General features: G+C 37.1%; 1 protein-coding gene across 1 annotated transcript in view; it reads right to left on the bottom strand.

Moving 5' to 3' along the window:
• The window catches only part of CLVS2 (clavesin 2), a 63,051-nt gene that overhangs the window by 43,908 nt on the left and 1,862 nt on the right, over positions 1 to 17,281 (bottom strand). The window contains exon 2 of the mRNA XM_057740085.1: positions 7,462 to 7,636. Coding sequence (XP_057596068.1) covers positions 7,462 to 7,636 — 175 coding nt within the window. The remainder of the gene's footprint in view (positions 1 to 7,461; positions 7,637 to 17,281) is intronic.

The following is a 17,281-nucleotide window of genomic DNA, read 5'->3' as shown; positions in this document are numbered from 1 at the left end:
AAAGGTAAGCATGTCAGTTTTATCAACATCTGTAGGAAAATCTGATGGCTCTGGGCTCTTAAACTAATTTTTTTCCAGTTTTATTAAGGTATGGTTGACAAAAATTGGATATATTTAAGGTATGATGTTGTGGTATACACATACATTGTAAAATGATTGCCACAAGCAGGCTAACTAACACATCTATCACCTCACATAATTTCAAGTATACGACACATTATTATTAACGGTAGTCACCACACTGTCCACTAGATCTCTGGGATTTATTCATCTTATAACTGAAATGTTGTACCCTTTGACCAGCATCTCTCCATTTCCCCAACCTCCCAACCTCTGGGAACCACCATTTTCCTCTCTGTTACTATGAATTTGACTTTTTAGATCCCACATGTAAGTGAGATCATGCAGTACTTGTCTTTCTGTGCCTGGCTTACTTCACTTAGCACAGTTTCCTCAAGGTTCATCCATATTGTTGCAACTGGCAGGATTTTTTTTCTTTTTTAAGGTTGTACCTAAACTAATTTTTTAAAGATAAATGAATGTGCACATTTTGCCATTTTGATTTGAAGAGAGTGAAAAAAAATGAAGTTCTACTGGGAGAGAAGAATATACCAAGATGCATTTTCATTGCTAATAAAAAGAACGAGAGAACTTGCAGTTACTCATCTTTTTTGTTCTCCAGTTAAGGACTTGTCTAAACATAGCCAATAAAATGAAATGTAGAATAGTTCATATGGTTTGTTCAGTTTTTTATTACAGATAATTACTTTCCATCCATTTATCATTATCTCAATGACTCAAACAGAAAGATTATTTGCTTCCCTTCCTTTTGTTGCTTAAATTATTTGGCTATTTGAAGAAAAGTGATAACTAGTCTCCTTTTCAGTGATTGAAAGTGTAGCGGTATTAAATTTTATTGCTAATTACTGGTACTCTCTACTTTTATTCAGTAAGTGTATGTTACGTAAGTCTAGAGCACTCATTGATTCATTTTTTGTCAAGGTTGACAGCTACTACCTATAACTAGACATTTTAAATGGATTTAGCTGCTAATCAAAAAAACCCCAGCAATTTTAATGGAAGAAAAAATAATGAGATATATGCAAATATACACATGTATAGGTACATATATGTGTTGTGTGTACGTGTAACTATGTGTGTGTATATATATACATACACACACACACACACACACACACATACACAGAGAATTAACCTAGCCTGTTAGCAAAGGTTATATAATCCTTAGCCTGCTTGCTGAACTGAATATTATATATAGCTTTTACATGCCTATCGTCAGCTTTTAAAAAGATTTCCAACATCCTCCTTCTGGGGACTAAACCTCTCAGCCAAGCCACATTCTCACACCATAAAATAAAGCAACTTTAGGGTTTTCACTCATTTTGTTTTAGGTTAAGAAACAACAGAAAGGAAGCACACTTAGCTCAGACAGCTATGCATGTGATGAACAAAATGTCACCTTTTTTAACACACTGCCCTTGTCACTGTTTCTCAATATGGTTCTGCCTCTGCATACAAAATGTGGAAATAAACGTTCCCACCTCCAGGCTGTCTGAATGAATACAGTTCATGAGGCCGTGTGTTCATTTTCAAAAAGATAGGTATTGTTTCAGACCTCTACCATCAATGCACCATCATGCTGCCTTAAATTTACAAGGCAGTTTGCATGCAAGAGGTTTCTGCTATTGTGGGAAGCATTATACGCCTGAAAACTATTGGCAGGTTAACAACCATTGCAAAAAACACTGTTGCAAAGCAGAGTCCTTTTGTTTTATTATGAAAGCCTAATTTACTCAATATCTCACTGACTTCCTTTTCAATATTCTCCTATAATAGTCCTACACACACACACACACACACACACACACCTCTCCAAGAGCGTGCGCGCACGCCTACAATTTCAAAGCTAGCAGGAACTGGGATTCGGAAGACTAAATAAACTAATGCTAGACTGAAGTTAATGGAACTCCTCACTCACGAGCCCTGGACAGGGATGTTCCAAGTCATTAGCATGGCCTCTGTTTTTGGCAAGATCTCCTGGGTAGGACTGGGCTTCCAACAGTCAGAGCCAGAATCTGTAGCGGCAGCACTTTCTGCCTTCCACATGAATGACCGGCGCTCTCAGACCTAGCAGACTGGTGGCGGCTAGTAACACTGGACCCTTGAGTCAGAAGAAAGGGCCAGCATCAAGTACTGTGAATTGATGACATATTCTTTATTCTTTCACAAGCCCCATTTATTAAGGGTTCTTACACTGTCTGGCATCTATTTAGGCACTTTGCGATGGCCCTGCATCTGAGTCTTATGTGGCAATTCAAAGAGCTATTCAACGCCTTGTTACAGCCAAACCCCTTGCCAGCAGGCCACATCGTGACTACATTATGTGCTTTTCAGCAGATGGAGTTTGGGGATTCCTGTGCAATTGTGAAAGCAAAAGCATAGAGACGCAGCAGGACAGAGCTAAGGGGAAAAACAGATGCATATATCCAAACGGCAACAAACAACAGAGACAGGGGCAGGATATGTTTAAAAAAATCACAAAGAAGAGACTCAGGATTCATAAGAGAATTTCAGTTTTTCCTTACCAAAGAGTTTTAAGAATGCTAATATTTCATAAGAAAAAAATGAACACAGAGCAACAACAAGCAAAATATATTAAGAGCACACCACTTCATTATAAATTCAGTCTAAGCTGTTCCAGGTATTTCCAAACATTTCATGTTTTAATTGGCTTCCCAGGCAGATATCTTAGAGTCAACAAGTCACATTCACTTAATCTTGAATTGATTTTCTAAGATGCTTCCTGTTACTATGACTACCCTAATCAATTAACTTCTTGTAAGGTGTAAGACAATTTTCTCTTTCTTTTTTCTTTCCAAGGAAGCCTGAATACTTTATTTCCACAAAAATATCTGATGTTGCCTCATCTATCAAGAAGCTGCATTGTGTTTGTAAAAAAATGTTTTATGCCTTTCATTTTTAAAAAATGTTTGAAAATTCTGCAGAGAGAAAGCATAAAGAATTGCCTTGGATCGATAAAATGAGTGGCTTACCACTTTGTGGTTGTGAGGATAAAAGTTCTCTTTGGCGACCAGAAAAGTGCCTTGCCCTTGTCCTTGATCACAGGGAGGTTGATGGTCACTCAAGGAGACCACTCACTGGGAAGAAGAAAATGGTTCTGCCACTTGGTGTCAAAAAAAGTGCAAGGTCAGCCATTTGTGGCTATTTTAGTATTGTACTACCCCAATAAATAAATTTCACTTGTATTAAAATGTGAGGATTTTTGGCCTGGGGGAGGTAAGTTACTTTAACCTGAGCCTAACCATTTTTTCTTAGGCACAGCCCTGGAAACAACAGAAACAAGGGGGCATGGGAGGCACAAACTATTAGATGTAAAAATAGGCTCGAGGATGTATTGTACAACAGGGAGAATATAGCCAATACTTTGTAATAACTGTAAGTGGAAAGTAACCTTTAAAAATTTTTCTTAATTTTTAAAAAACAGAAACAAGCTTCAGGAAAGACAGTCATTCTTTGGAATCAGACAAGCTGGATTCAAGCCTTGATGTCTGTGGAGAAAATTTATGTGTCTTCAACTCCCTGCAGTTTCATTATCCATCCTACAAAATGGGATCAATATAGCTACCTCCAGGATAGTCTGGGGGTTCCCTCCATCTAACCCCTCTCCTTTGATCCAAGCCAATTTTTCTACCCAACAGTTCTTTCCAAGCAGAGGAATGACCAAGTCACTTTCCTGTCCCAAACGTCCCCACGTCTGGAGAACACAGGCCAAACCACATAGCATCCTCCAGCCCATAGAGCCAGGTCTCAGCCTGCCTTTCTCGGATGACCTCTGGTCATTTGTTTCAATTCATTTCTCACTCTAGCCATATCAACAGATTTATCACATACGTTCATCCTTTTGTAGCTATACGTTTGCTCAAATCACCTCCCCAAAATTTCCCTGCCCAAAATGCTCTTTCTGTCCTTATCTGCTTAGCAAATTCTTGCTCATCCCTCAAGGCCAAGGCTATCTCCACAACCACCACCTTTCCAACTGTGCCTGGAGCGTCACCCAAAAGAAACAAAGATTAATTTTCACCAGGTGAAAAAAGTCTCATGTTTTTTGTTTAGCTTCCAACAAGAAAAAATATATTATTTGGCATCTAACATGAAAATATCTAGATGCTATTTAACCACAAAGTGAAGTGACTTTTTAAAAGTGCAACCTGTGTATCTATCATCTGTGCACTAAAAGCAAATTACATTTTTCAGATTCCCAAAGTCAATCATCTTTAAGTCTTCACAGTCTAGATAGTCATTGAACTGTGAGAAAACCAGCACACATGCAGAAAAATATGCCACTTGAAAAATGAGCTTATCCACATCAATTACTTCAATCATTAATATCACCTGCTAGGTGCAAGATGTATCACTTCTAATTTAATGCTTTAAAATTGGTATAAATGAATAGACTGACATCCAAACAAGTTAAGTAATTTGCCCAAATATTTGATATGTGGCAGGGCTGCCATCCAATCCCAGGTCTGTCTGCCTCTATAGCCCATTCTATTTCCATCCTTCAACAGTGTCTCTCTCTTGGCCTTGTAATGGGATCATAGGTGGATCTTACAGCAACGGTCTATGTGTTTTCATCCAAAGTATAAGATGCTTATCTCTAGCTTGGTCACTCAAACACTCTTTTGCTTGAGGAAAAAGGGAATTGGTGTGTGTGAATAGACAGTTTACACAGTCACCTCACAAAGAAGAGAGATGGGTCCTCTTCAAAGCACAGTTACATCCCATTAATAATACACATCTTTAAATTAAGTTTCCTCCCTGGCACTAGACCCACTGGTAGTTTTTCTTACTTTTGGTTTAATTCCCCAGGTTGTTTGCCTAAATAGAAGTAACATAGCAGAATGATGGCATGATATAAATTATCACTGAGTTATGAAAAATATTCTCACCTCTTCATTCCCCTGACTGGGTTCATCGGAAGGGGTTCATCATTGTGGTGTCAGTGGTGGTCTTAGTGATGGTGGTAGCTGTGGTTAACAATCTAAAACTATGTATGTGTATCTTCACTTCAAACACTTTATGGTTTTCTGTTACTCTCAAAAAAAGTTTATTCATGCTCTGCATGAAATACATATAAATACACAATAATATTTCTCACATAGTAAATGCAAAATAAAACAGAGTCAATTAGAAAAGTCAGAAAATGTTACTTCAGTATAAAAGCGAATATGAAATCATGCACGTCACAATGGAACATTTTTAGCACGTCTTATATTCCTATTCAGACTCACCATTGCTTATAGATATCCATATAGACATAGACAAGATATAGACACAGATATAGAGCATTTAAAAATTAACTTGAACTAGAGAAAAACTAAGTTTAAAAGTTAGTAACATGTCAAATGTATTCCCAGGAGGAGCTCTCTTCCTTCAAGTGGCTTCCCAATTGGCAACCAGGAAGAATCAACCCTGCTTACTCAGCCTGGGTCCTGGGAGCAAGGAAAGGGGACTGGGACAGTGATGGGCCATAGAGATCAGGCAGTTCAGTGGAGGTCCCTGCAGGGAGGGGGACCATTTCCCTCTCTAACACAAGCACAGAGGTTTAATCTGACCGTAGCTCTTGTTGTGCGGACCTCAGCACTTAAAAACGTCCTGGCTGGGGCCATGGGTAATGGGGAAGCTCCCAAACATGTCCATGTGGTCAGTTTTTCTCTCCAGTGATGACTTATTACTATTAAATGACTTCATAAAGTATGTAAATTAGCAAACAGCAAGATACTTAGTCTATCCTTGAGGTGTTTTTTTCAGTTTTTTTGGAAATAATGTGAGTTCTCCAGGTGCTAAAGGCTTAGCCTACCCTTCTTGCCAGTTACATAGGGATCACAATGAAAAAGATAGTTACCATTCTGTGTTAAGCATCAATAATATGGTTGGTAGTAACCAATTTTCTCTATGAAGTGAAGAACACTTTACACACTGCTGGCAATAAGGCAGAATTAGGGCTGATTCTATATGATATACACATTTCCAAACACTATGTTTCCCCATGCCCTCTCCCAACCCTTATTAACTGTTAAAAAGAAAGTGTTGTTGGAGATAAGGTAGGAGCAAGGCTGACTCACCAAGAGCAAGTCAGGAAACCTGCATCAGAGAAAGGGTCAGTGTGTCTTATTCACTCTAGAGGCAAAACCCAAACTGTGAATTCAATATGGTTAAGACGTCCTGCTGCTTGGAGAAGTGACCCTTTTTTAGGGGGTCATCATCCATCAATTTAGGTGCCTACAGACACAGTCAGAAATTACTGTGAAGCAGAGATAGAAAATCTTGGTTGTTTGACTTAAAAAAAAAAATCTAACATCCTAGCCTGATGAATGACAAGGATAAAATTGGTTATTTTTATGATATTTTCAGTGGTAAACGTTACAAAAATTAACTACTGCAAAATTCTAAAATACATGTTGAACATACTGAGAATAAATACTGAATAACATCACTCAAAAACTAATTTGCAGGGAGGGAATACGGGGATATGTGTATAAAAACAGATGATTGAACCTGGTGTACCCCCCCAAAAAAATAAATAAATAAAAATAAAAAAAAATTAAAAAAATAAAAAAACTAATTTGCAAAACTTTTTAAGAATTTAAATTTTATCCCCTAAATATTATATGTAAAGTAGCATAAAGCAAAGTAGAGAGCAGAAGAAGGACATCCTAAAAGTTAAAAAGAAACTCAGTATTAGGTTTATAACATGCCACTAAAATAACAATTGATTTTCCATTTTATAATTCCCAATGAGTTAAACGTCATTCATTGGAAGATGCACCATTCCTATGTCAATCCCAGGTGATGGCCCTTCCACAAAAAAAAAACAAAAAAACAAAACCAAAAAACAATTAAGTTTAAAGAAGGAATTCAAAGCAGTGATTCCATATCTTAGATACCAAAAACCATACTGACTGACTGGCTTTCCAGCAGCTGTTGGGTCACATGAAGATATTGCTAATCATACCCCAAATTCACCAGGTTAAATGGAACAACGGAGCAGATAGTTAGCTAATTAACAACTATACACAGAAAAGGAAAGAAAAACAAACAAAAACAAACAAAGGCCTAGTTGGCTAATAATGAAAATCCAGAAGACGCTTCTTGTTCTGATTATAAAGATAAAAATCCCAGATCATCACTGGCACTCATGTTTAGACACAATGAGGGCTTGTGCCAAGGATCACAAACTCCCATGCATTAAAAGCCCCACCTTTTTTAAGCTTTTTTTCCATGATCCTTTGTCCAGGTAGTGTTTAAGTGTTTGTTCTTAAAAACTAGTTTTTTAATGTCTTTTTATTATTCTTTAAGGAAGACTTTTTGTTTTTCTACCATAGATAAGCCAAACATGGGAGGCTTGTAAATCATTACCTGAAGGCCTTCAATAGCCAAGCGCAGCATGCTTGGTGTGAGTTTAGAGGCTTGCTTGAAGGTGAAGTTACTCCAGTCTATGATCAAAACAAATCCATTCACTTGAAGCTCAGGATCTTCAATCATGGCTTCTAAAGAAAGTAAGATGGCACGCAAAATATCCACCAGCGTGTACCTGTCAGCAACAAAAAGGTACTGCATTATATCTGACAACCACTTTTGTAGAAACGATGGAAAGTTTTTAGCGTACTAAAAATCCCCTTTGACATACGTCAGGAATCTTAAAGAGATGACTGATTAAAGCTCTCCTTTTGAGATGAAGTTCGCTTTATTCACTCCACTCAGGGGACAGGTTAGACTTCACAATGCATTCTACAAAAACAAACTCCAGTGTCTTTGAAAAGGCTACAATTTGTTTCACATGTTACAACCATTTCCTTTCCTTCCAGGCCTTCCTATGATTTTATAAAATCTCATTTCAACAACCCTAAAAACTAGGCATGGTACTTTCAAATAGCTCGGGAATGCTCTCAGTGGTACTGACATTTCATACCCTCACGTGTGGAAAATTTGAGAATGAGATGTGAAGGAGTTTCATCAATAAACAACACTATATGTAAACAGCTATGGTTGAAAGTGTCAACTGATTTTAATTACTTGTACTGAGTTTATATCATAAGATAAAAAGAAAAAAAAAAGGAAAGGTGGGATGGACAGAAAGGGAAATCAATACAAATAAAAGGGAAAATGTACCTGTCTGTTATTACATAAGCCATCCAAATTTAGGGCTTGAGTCTTTATCTTTTTCTACCTTGCAACTTAGCACAGTGCCTGCACATGGAAAAAAAAACCAAGAAATGCTCTTTACCTTCTTGTAAAATGGAACTAAACTAGAGTGCAAAGACACTAATTGTACACTAAGACACTGTCTCAACGAAGGCATTTTCATTGCCTTCGTTGAGGTAGTGTCTTCAAGAAGAAAAGAAGCAAAATTCGAGAAGTATTTTAGAGGTAAACTCGCTAAAAATTAATCCTTCATTAAATATGGAGGTTAAGATTGAGGGACGAGTAAAAGATGACACACAGATTCTAGCTTTAGAGCCTGAGTAAATGGTAAAATCTTTCATCAAAATCAAGAATGCAAAAAAGAGGACACAGTTGAGGATGGCTGGAAATGTGGAATTTGGAATAGAATCCATTGTACTTAGAAACATGTCGTATACCTAGAAACATATATATCAAGTAAACATCTGTAAAAGTAAATCCTGAACTCAGGAGAGAGCTCAAGATTGAAAATTCCAGAATCAAAAGCATATCGAGGAAGTGAAGGAGGTAATGCAATAAGAGCTGAGATAAAAATGAGATAATTATCCTAAAAGGGAATCCCAACATTTCAAGAGGAATTCAAATGGAAGATGTCAACAATTTTCCATTTTTGGCAGCCTGCATTTCAAGTTTACTTTTCTCCTCAGACATCCAGGTGGGGGCATCCAGGAAAAGCTAGAGAAGGAAATCCAGACCTCAGGAAAAATGTGGGGTGGGGAGGCTGGTGGATTAGGAGTGGAAATCATTGGGATTTAGTGGAAGAAATGGGCTCCCAGGAAGACATATGAGACAGTGAGCACATGTGAGGGAGTAGTTCTATTTTTACTTCTAAAAACATTTGGAGGCGAATGGAGAAAGCATAGTAGTTCAGAAAGGAAGGAATAATTAACAGTGAAACCGCAGGCAATTTCTCACTTTCTCTGGGCCTCATTCCCTCATCTGTAAAATCAGTAGTTTGGAATAGAATCTCTTTAGGGTCCCAGCATTAATCAAGCAAAGGGCATGGTGTCGGAAGACTTCAAGATGGAATCACTTCCTTGTCCCTCATTAGCTGTGTGGCCCTGGAAGTGCCAATGATTTATCATTCGGAGGCTCAGGTCCCTTCTACGAAGAAATGAGAGCATCTTTGATTATCTCACTGTATCTCACTGGCAGTGGCAAGGTAGGAGGAGGGGGTATGGGAAGAGAAGTTAAAGATATGATTCAGATGAAAGCATCTGCACGACGCTAGGTATACAGCATGTGTTCAGTAAATGTTGGTTGGAATACACACACAGCACACTTTTTATTGTAATGGTAACCACAGACATAGTGCACTAGGCAGGGTATAATGAGAACTAAAGAGTATTTGTTTGTAAATGTTACTTAAAGATTAATGATAATCTGGGATTTCCCTGACTATGCAGCAGTTAAGCCTCTTTGCTTCTAACGCAGGGGGTGCAGGTTTGATCCCTGGTCAAGGAATTAAGATCTCACGTGCCACATGGTTTGGCCAAAAAAAATAAAAAATAAAACATAATGATAATCTTTAGCTAGCTTATTACTACTGTGAAAGGCAAGGATCAAGAGATTATTTTTAAACCTCTGGGACGTATACAGGCTATTTATAGACTTAAGGATATGGCACCCCAAAATACTGCCTAAGTGCATAAGATAAAACTTTTTTAGAGCTCTGTTACTTGTTTACTTTAAATCTGTGAAATATGAGCTACTGAATACCTTTATCTGTCACTTCACGGCTAGCTCATCTCCTTTTTAAATATAATGGCCTAACACAGTATTGTAACCAAAAGCCTATAAATCCACACACACTGGAAAGTTGGAGCAGGAAGGCTGTATTTCTGGTTAAAATTTAGAGCTCTCTTAAAAAAAAAAATCACTTTAATTTCTGAAATTCATAGTAACATCACAGTTAAGAAAATTAAAAATCAGGACACTCCAACTCAGACCTTCCCCTCATGATCATTCTTAGATTTCCTATAAGAATACAAAACAGCATTTATACCAAATAGCGTTAAGTAAAGCTTGAATCTGAAATCAGCTTTGGAAGAATGATGCACTGTACACAGTGAGAGTAAACCATGGCACCAGTAAGGGCTGAAAACAAGAGGCAATTTGTTTTAAGTAACACATTTTAAGTATGGTTTTCCAAAACTGTGTCAAATCAAGAGAAAAACTTACACACACATCATTACTCCAAAGGAAATAAAATAAGGTAAATCCTGGGATCATCAATAGAGGAAAGCAGGTTTGCAAAGTTTTCAAGAGTAAATCTAACCAATGGTTTTCTAAATTTAATATCTTCTTCTAAAGAGAATTAAATGATCTTTATATAAATTATAAGTTTTAATAAAGGTATAATAAAAGAAACATGAAAATATCCTAGCTAACTGCATTCAAAAGTCAGGTCAAAACCACTCTGGACACTCCAATCCTCTGTTGTCAAACATGTCACATCACTACCATTAGCAGCTCAGCAGGTTAATCCTAAGCAGAACATTATTACATGAGACCTTGCCAAAGTCAGTAAAATAGCTTCCAAAGGAATGAAGCATTTTATGAATTTTCTGTCTTCAGGAATCCTACTTTCATAATTCTCTTTGAAAGTATTTTTTAACTGTTGTATTTTACAAATTAGAGGTCACCCCACTAAGTATTTCATAAGTTCATATTTGGGGTTTACCCCCCAGTTATAGTAGCTCTACCATTGCTATTCTTCCTTTCTATGTTGAAAGAAAACCATAAACAGCAAACTAGCACATTAATGGAGCCCTTAACTTCTGATTGCGCTTCCCGAAGTAGCATTAGGTAAAGCCTGAATCCGAAATCAACTTGGAGAGGATGAAATAATGACACCAGTAAGGAATTTTACAACTGGGACTATGTAGACCATTGCTCTTGAAAAAAATCAAAGCTGCTATAATATGTTTTTTAAAAATTTCTACCATTTATTACCAGTGCAATCCAGAGCAGGGAAGCTTCTTCTCCTGTCTCTGGCCTTGCAAGGTTTGGGGGAGCCACCTAGCCTGTGCTTCTCTCCTGCAGTTCACAATGCCTCATCCCCTACTAGAGCTTACAATCAATGCAAAGAGCAACCTAAATCACAAACAGGTCATTTCCCTCCTACTCTCCAGCCCTTTCTTTTAGCCTGACGGAAAAACAGCAAGCGGTTTCCCTTTGTCACTAAATCAATCAGCCATTATTAAATTCTTCATTAAGGCTGCACCCAAGCCTCAGTTTTCATTAAGCCACATTTTCTAATGTCTGAAGCACTTGTATTAGAAAGGTGCCAGGAGGAGAGACAAAGGAGAAGAATTACCTTTATTAATGCCTCGGGGTATCGTTAGTGCTAAAGTTGATGAATTCATCAAAGTATTTATTATTAGTGAGTGGTAATAATAATATCTCTATCTATGTAATCATTTAAGATTTCCAAAGCAATTTCAAACGCATTATCTTAATCTCAAAATAAGCCCAAAGTCTCTGTGCTTGGCTTGGTTCCTATTATTTTGGAGATGAGGACACAGATGAGGTCTCAGAGAATTTAGACAGTTTTTCCGAAATCACCATGGGAGTAAAACCAGAAGCTGGGTCTTTCTGACACCACAGTGCTCTCCACTCCTTATGGTGCCTAGACCTAGAACAGAGTTTGATGAATAGCTGTTCTGCTTTTTCATGTCTCAGTGGCATAATGTTTGTCAGAAGATGGATCATAAAGTCGATACCAACATGGAGCCTGGCCAGGTACCAGGGGAGCTCCAGCCTGATCCCAGCAGGGGGCTTTGGCAGAAGAAAAGCCACAAGACGTTCCTAAGAGTCAGAATGGGAAGAACGGCCTACAAACCTTGGAGGAAATATGAACTCCAAAATAATCATGTCTGGTTTGTATCACTAGGCACAGATTAGCTGTCTCAGCCCGGCTTTAATTTTACTGCTGTGGAAATGTGTGTGAGGACAAAAGAATCATTGGAAGTGAAACATCTAGAGGAAAAACGTCTTTCTTTGAAAAAAAAAATTAAAAATGCGTACCTACTGCCACCAAAATAAAATGAAATGAAATAAAAGGTTGTGCTGGAAACATACAAACACTGAACAGGCAACTCTTCCTCAGGGCAGAATACTCTGTTTGCTTAGCCGCTTACCATAGTCTTTGCTTTCAGAATATTTATTCTACCAATTTAACTTTCTATGCCTCGTTGTCAATACTCTGATGTTTAATCAAGATTTTCTAAACCATAGATGAACTTTTTAATTATCAGAGCTTGCTTTTTTGATATAATTATATTTAATTGTTTGTCCCAGATTTATGTTGGTTAACTATCTGGACACACAAAACAAGTTTGACCAATTCACTAACTAGGTGTGCGGTTATGGGTGAAATACTTAACGGCTCTGTGCCTCAGTTTTCTCATCTGCAAAATGTGGATATTAACAGGAGCCACTTCATATGACTGTGATGAAGAGGTAATAAATTAATGTTTACAAAGTGCTTAGAATAGTGCCTGACACGTAGCATATGCTACAAAAAGTGTTTTTAAATGATGAATGAATGAAATAATTAATTAAAATGAAAAAATTACAGTATCGGAGCAGGTGATGTCCTTTGACACAAAACTGAGCCCCCTGTTGCTGCCCCTGCCCTGGACTTCCAGCACTGGCAAGGAGCACCCTCATTAAGCACTGACCACCTCTCTGGTAGTTTTTTAGCTTTTCATGTTTTTTCTTCCCAGAGAGGTTGTATGTTCCTTGATGGTACAATGAATGTGTTATATGCCTTTTTTTTGCCCCTAGCACCTATTAAGTTTCTACGTATGTAGCAAAGGCTGGAAAAAAAGTGTACTTTTTAAAACACTGATTTGAATCCACTACTATTCACTCGGTTTACCTGATGTTGTAAGGACTCAACCAACATAAGGGACATCTTTTCCCTCATGTCAGTAGTGCCGCTTACCTTAAGGACATATATATACCTCCTGCTTTCAGTGATGTAAAAGAGTTCAATCTTTTTCCCAGCATAGAGGAAATATAATAATTTACTAAGGATAATTTAATAATTTACTAACTGTTGGGTCATGTTTTAAAATATCTTTAAACATTTCTGAGACATCCTTTCAGGGCACTGTAGTAACAGCAAATCCTTTTCTTCTTTTCAACCTTGTTTAAAGTTGCATATCTGAAACATGAAAATAGCCTGGTTTGGGCCAGACCCAATCAATGTCCTACTGAAGTTTGGCACTCTTGGTCATCGCTGTTATTTCAGGATTATTTCACTAATTACTGCATAATTGCCCTAGTTTTTAGAGACTGTCCTATTTTTTTCAGAGATTTGTTCCAATATTTCGCTAACATTTCTTACACAATTTATTTTTTCTCCCATCTTCCATGGTATGAACCAAGGGCACATTTTGAAATAAACAGCAGTTCCTAGAGCATTTGTTTAAAGAACATCCCTATAAGGAAACAATACAGAAGCCCTGCTGAGACAGAAACTCCATGGAATCCACACCTGCCATTTCTAGTATTGCCAGTACTGACCTAATCTCAAAATTTGCGGTAATATAGCACAGTAGCGCCTCCAAGATTTTGAAGGTAAAGATTCCTGACCCTACCAGAATGTATGACACCAAGAAAAAAAATTTGAGAAATATTTAAATACTTTAGTAAACAGAGCCAAGAAGCCTTGAAAAATCAGTCCAAAAAATTAAGCCCCTTTTTTGGCTTGTTTTTTTGTTTGTTTTTAAAATTACCAGGTAAGAATGTTTCTCCCTAATTATCTAGTTAATTGCCCTTATCTGTTTTAATCTATTTCTAGTCACTTTATTTTATTTTATATTTTATATTTTATTTTAATGCACTTCCACAGAAGACTAAAGCTTTGTGGCTGAGAATAAAGCAAATATGTATAACCTATGGGTAATTTCTTTTTAATTTTAAGCTACCATCATCATAGCCATCTTTCATGTTGAAGATTGGCCACATTATTTTAATAAATGAGAGCATAATCATAATTCAAACTGAAGCTTCAAATAGCTGGCCATTTGTATAATATTTTCCTTTGTATGAAAAAGCCACACAGTGGAAACAAACAAACTGACAACAGTACATTTTTTAGGCAAATTCCAGGACAAGTTAGAGGATCATAGCATCATCTTACCAATCAGGCTTCTAGCCCTTTCAGAGTTTCAGTACTATAAGTGATAATCAATGTCCGTTATGACAAGCCAAACATAGTGCGAGACAGTCAGTGCTTTCTGAATTGCCACCGAATTAGAATCACTCTAACTTCGCTGTTTTTGTTTTCTAGTGGCTGTTAACCAGATTCCAGATAAATGGTTGTTTGCTGTACTAAGTATAGAGAAGTAATTTATAAGTCTAAGGAGGTAAAATACAACCCGCAGGCTAACTGACAAATTACAGGCCAACTATCAGAATACATGTCATCATTACGTTTCAGGGGACACAAGTTACCCATGAATATTCCCAATAATTACATGCCAGTGAATGTCGACTTCTCAGATACCTTCTCTCATGCCCTAGGGTCTAGACCACTACTTTCTAGACCCTTTGTACTTTCATTCCAAATGTCCTTTTCTTAAGGTGCTGTGATCTATTCCAGTTTCTTGGTACATTATCATCACACTATGTTGATGAAATGAGGTAGACACCTTGACGGTATCTGCTGGGTCCTAAGCAGGGCACTGTCACTCAGGGAAACAAGCCAGCATGTTAAATGTGTGAGGGGCTAATGCATCGTAGTGCTGCAGGATAACAATCCAATTGTTTTTAATTTTGTGGAATTTACTTTTGCTTTCAGAAACTATGTTTGACAATTTGAAAGAGAGAAGATAAAATTGTGTGAATCTTTTCCAAGGATAGCCTCCTCAATAAATGTAATAAATCATCTGAACCTGTTTTATGTTTTTTTTTAAAAAGAACACAAACCACACTGAAAGTCATTTGGACATTTCATATTTCCAATTTTTTAGCTTTATTAGAAGGTGGGTACACTGTAAATATTATACCTTAGTCTTCCTGAAGATTCCATATTGCTTGTAAAGGCTTTGGAAATGGTCCAGTTATTTGCAATAACCTGAAACTGACCTGCGCTACATTGCGGTAGGAAGAGATGCTTTTATTTATAGTCACCATCTCACACACATTTACTGTTTCCAATCTCCTGAGAAGCACAGAAGACTGTCCTAAAAATCTAATATGGGAGAAAGTATAATCAGATAACTTCCTACTTAAAATTCCTTTTTTAAAAAATGCGTAACTCAACTCAACAAACATTTACTGAACATTAACTCTAGTTCAGGTGCTGTTATAATAACAGGAGGCTTAGTTTTTTTTTGTTATACATATCAATTATTTCAGGCATCTTTAAAAAGTTTTTCAAAATTCACAGAAAATCTTGATTATTCCCTTTGGAAAGTTGGAAATAACCTGTTTTCCAAATAAAGGGGGACATTTTCTTCTACCTCATTTCTGGAATTTCCTTGTGTAACCCTGGACAATTCTTGCCTATTCTTTTTTTAAAATAATGCTACTTTGTTTCTTAACAATGTTTTTTTTTTAAGTTGTTGAAAGCCAGGTAACTCACTGAACAACTCAAAGAAGATGGTTAGAATTACCTTCAGATGTGCAGTCTTCTCCAGAGACCCAGGTTGTGTGGACTGGCGGGATCAGAGCAGGAAGGTGAGAACACCTGACTCACAGAACAAGGGAGGGATGAGGAGCAAGAGAATTCGGCACATGGCATATCCAGCTAACAAAGCAATCATAAGGTAAACATCTAGGGAAGGTGACAGAGACTTTGGTAGGAATCAAGTCAGATAAGCCTTGAAGATGTATAGTGGAGGAAGGAAGGGGATTCAGGCCAAAGGTAGGAAAAGAGCTGGTGACACCCTGGTACTGTCAGAAAGGCAGCTGTCCTGCTGGTTTCAGAGCAGCTATCTTATACACATCTCCCAATGATAAAAGTTTACAGAGGATGCCAAGAGGATGGACCCGCTTATCCATTAGTCCTTGTATATGTATATGTAGATCTGGGATAGGGTAGAGGGGTACAGGCAGGGAGAAGGAGGGAGGGACTTTTTTTAAATATAGGAGGAGGAAACAACTGAATTTTAGATAAGCTCTAAATCACTTGTATACCTTTTGACCTTGAAGTACTATAACTTCTTGATCATACTTGGTCATTTCCAACCTTAGAAGAGAATTCACAATTATTAGTCTATAGGTCCTCTAAGGTATTTTGACAGGCCATAGCTTTTCATTTTTTAATATCACATGTACAAAATTTTAATATTTAAGATTTTGTGTAGATTTAAAGAAATAGTTCTACATATCAATTAATAAGTCCCCTCCCATTATAGATTTCCAGGGAGATACATTTTGATTACTAGTAACTTATCCTTTATATGAAAGCATGAGATAGACAACTAAAACATAGTGTTTTTAGCAAATGCAGAATGATCACCTTCCCATATACATGAGAACTACAAGTGACTTTCATCTTAATTAGGTTTATAAATCAATGTGAATATTAGTCACTTAAAGAAATAAATGAAAATAGGTTTGATGTATACTCATGTCTCTACGGGCTATCTGCCTCCTTAAGGATATCTTTAACAGACTTTGAGGCATATTTAAATATACAATTTCCACAGCTCCCATTTCATGGTAACTCAGTAAACTAAGTTAAAATCTAACTGACATAAGAAATATTAGGTTCTTTCTTAAATAAAATTTTTCGACTTTGATATACACAACAGTTGGTTTGCATGACCCTACAATGTACTTCTTAGCTGAAATAAAAACTTTTTTAAGAGAAATTGTGGTCAAAGATGGCATTTCATGAGCCTTTAAACTTTGCTACCTGATAAAAAATAAAATCTCTATCACTGACTGAAGTAAGAAGCAGAAAGAGAACTCCATTCCCCCTCAATGGCTAACTTTTTTTATGAGTTTCTTAGCTTTATGATCCTTCAGGTAG

The sequence above is a fragment of the Hippopotamus amphibius genome, chromosome 6 (genome assembly GCF_030028045.1).
Source record: "Hippopotamus amphibius kiboko isolate mHipAmp2 chromosome 6, mHipAmp2.hap2, whole genome shotgun sequence".
NCBI classification, from domain to species: domain Eukaryota; kingdom Metazoa; phylum Chordata; class Mammalia; order Artiodactyla; family Hippopotamidae; genus Hippopotamus; species Hippopotamus amphibius.
The sequence above is the reverse complement of the archived record's forward strand: the minus strand, read 5'-3'. Positions and strand labels throughout refer to the sequence as shown.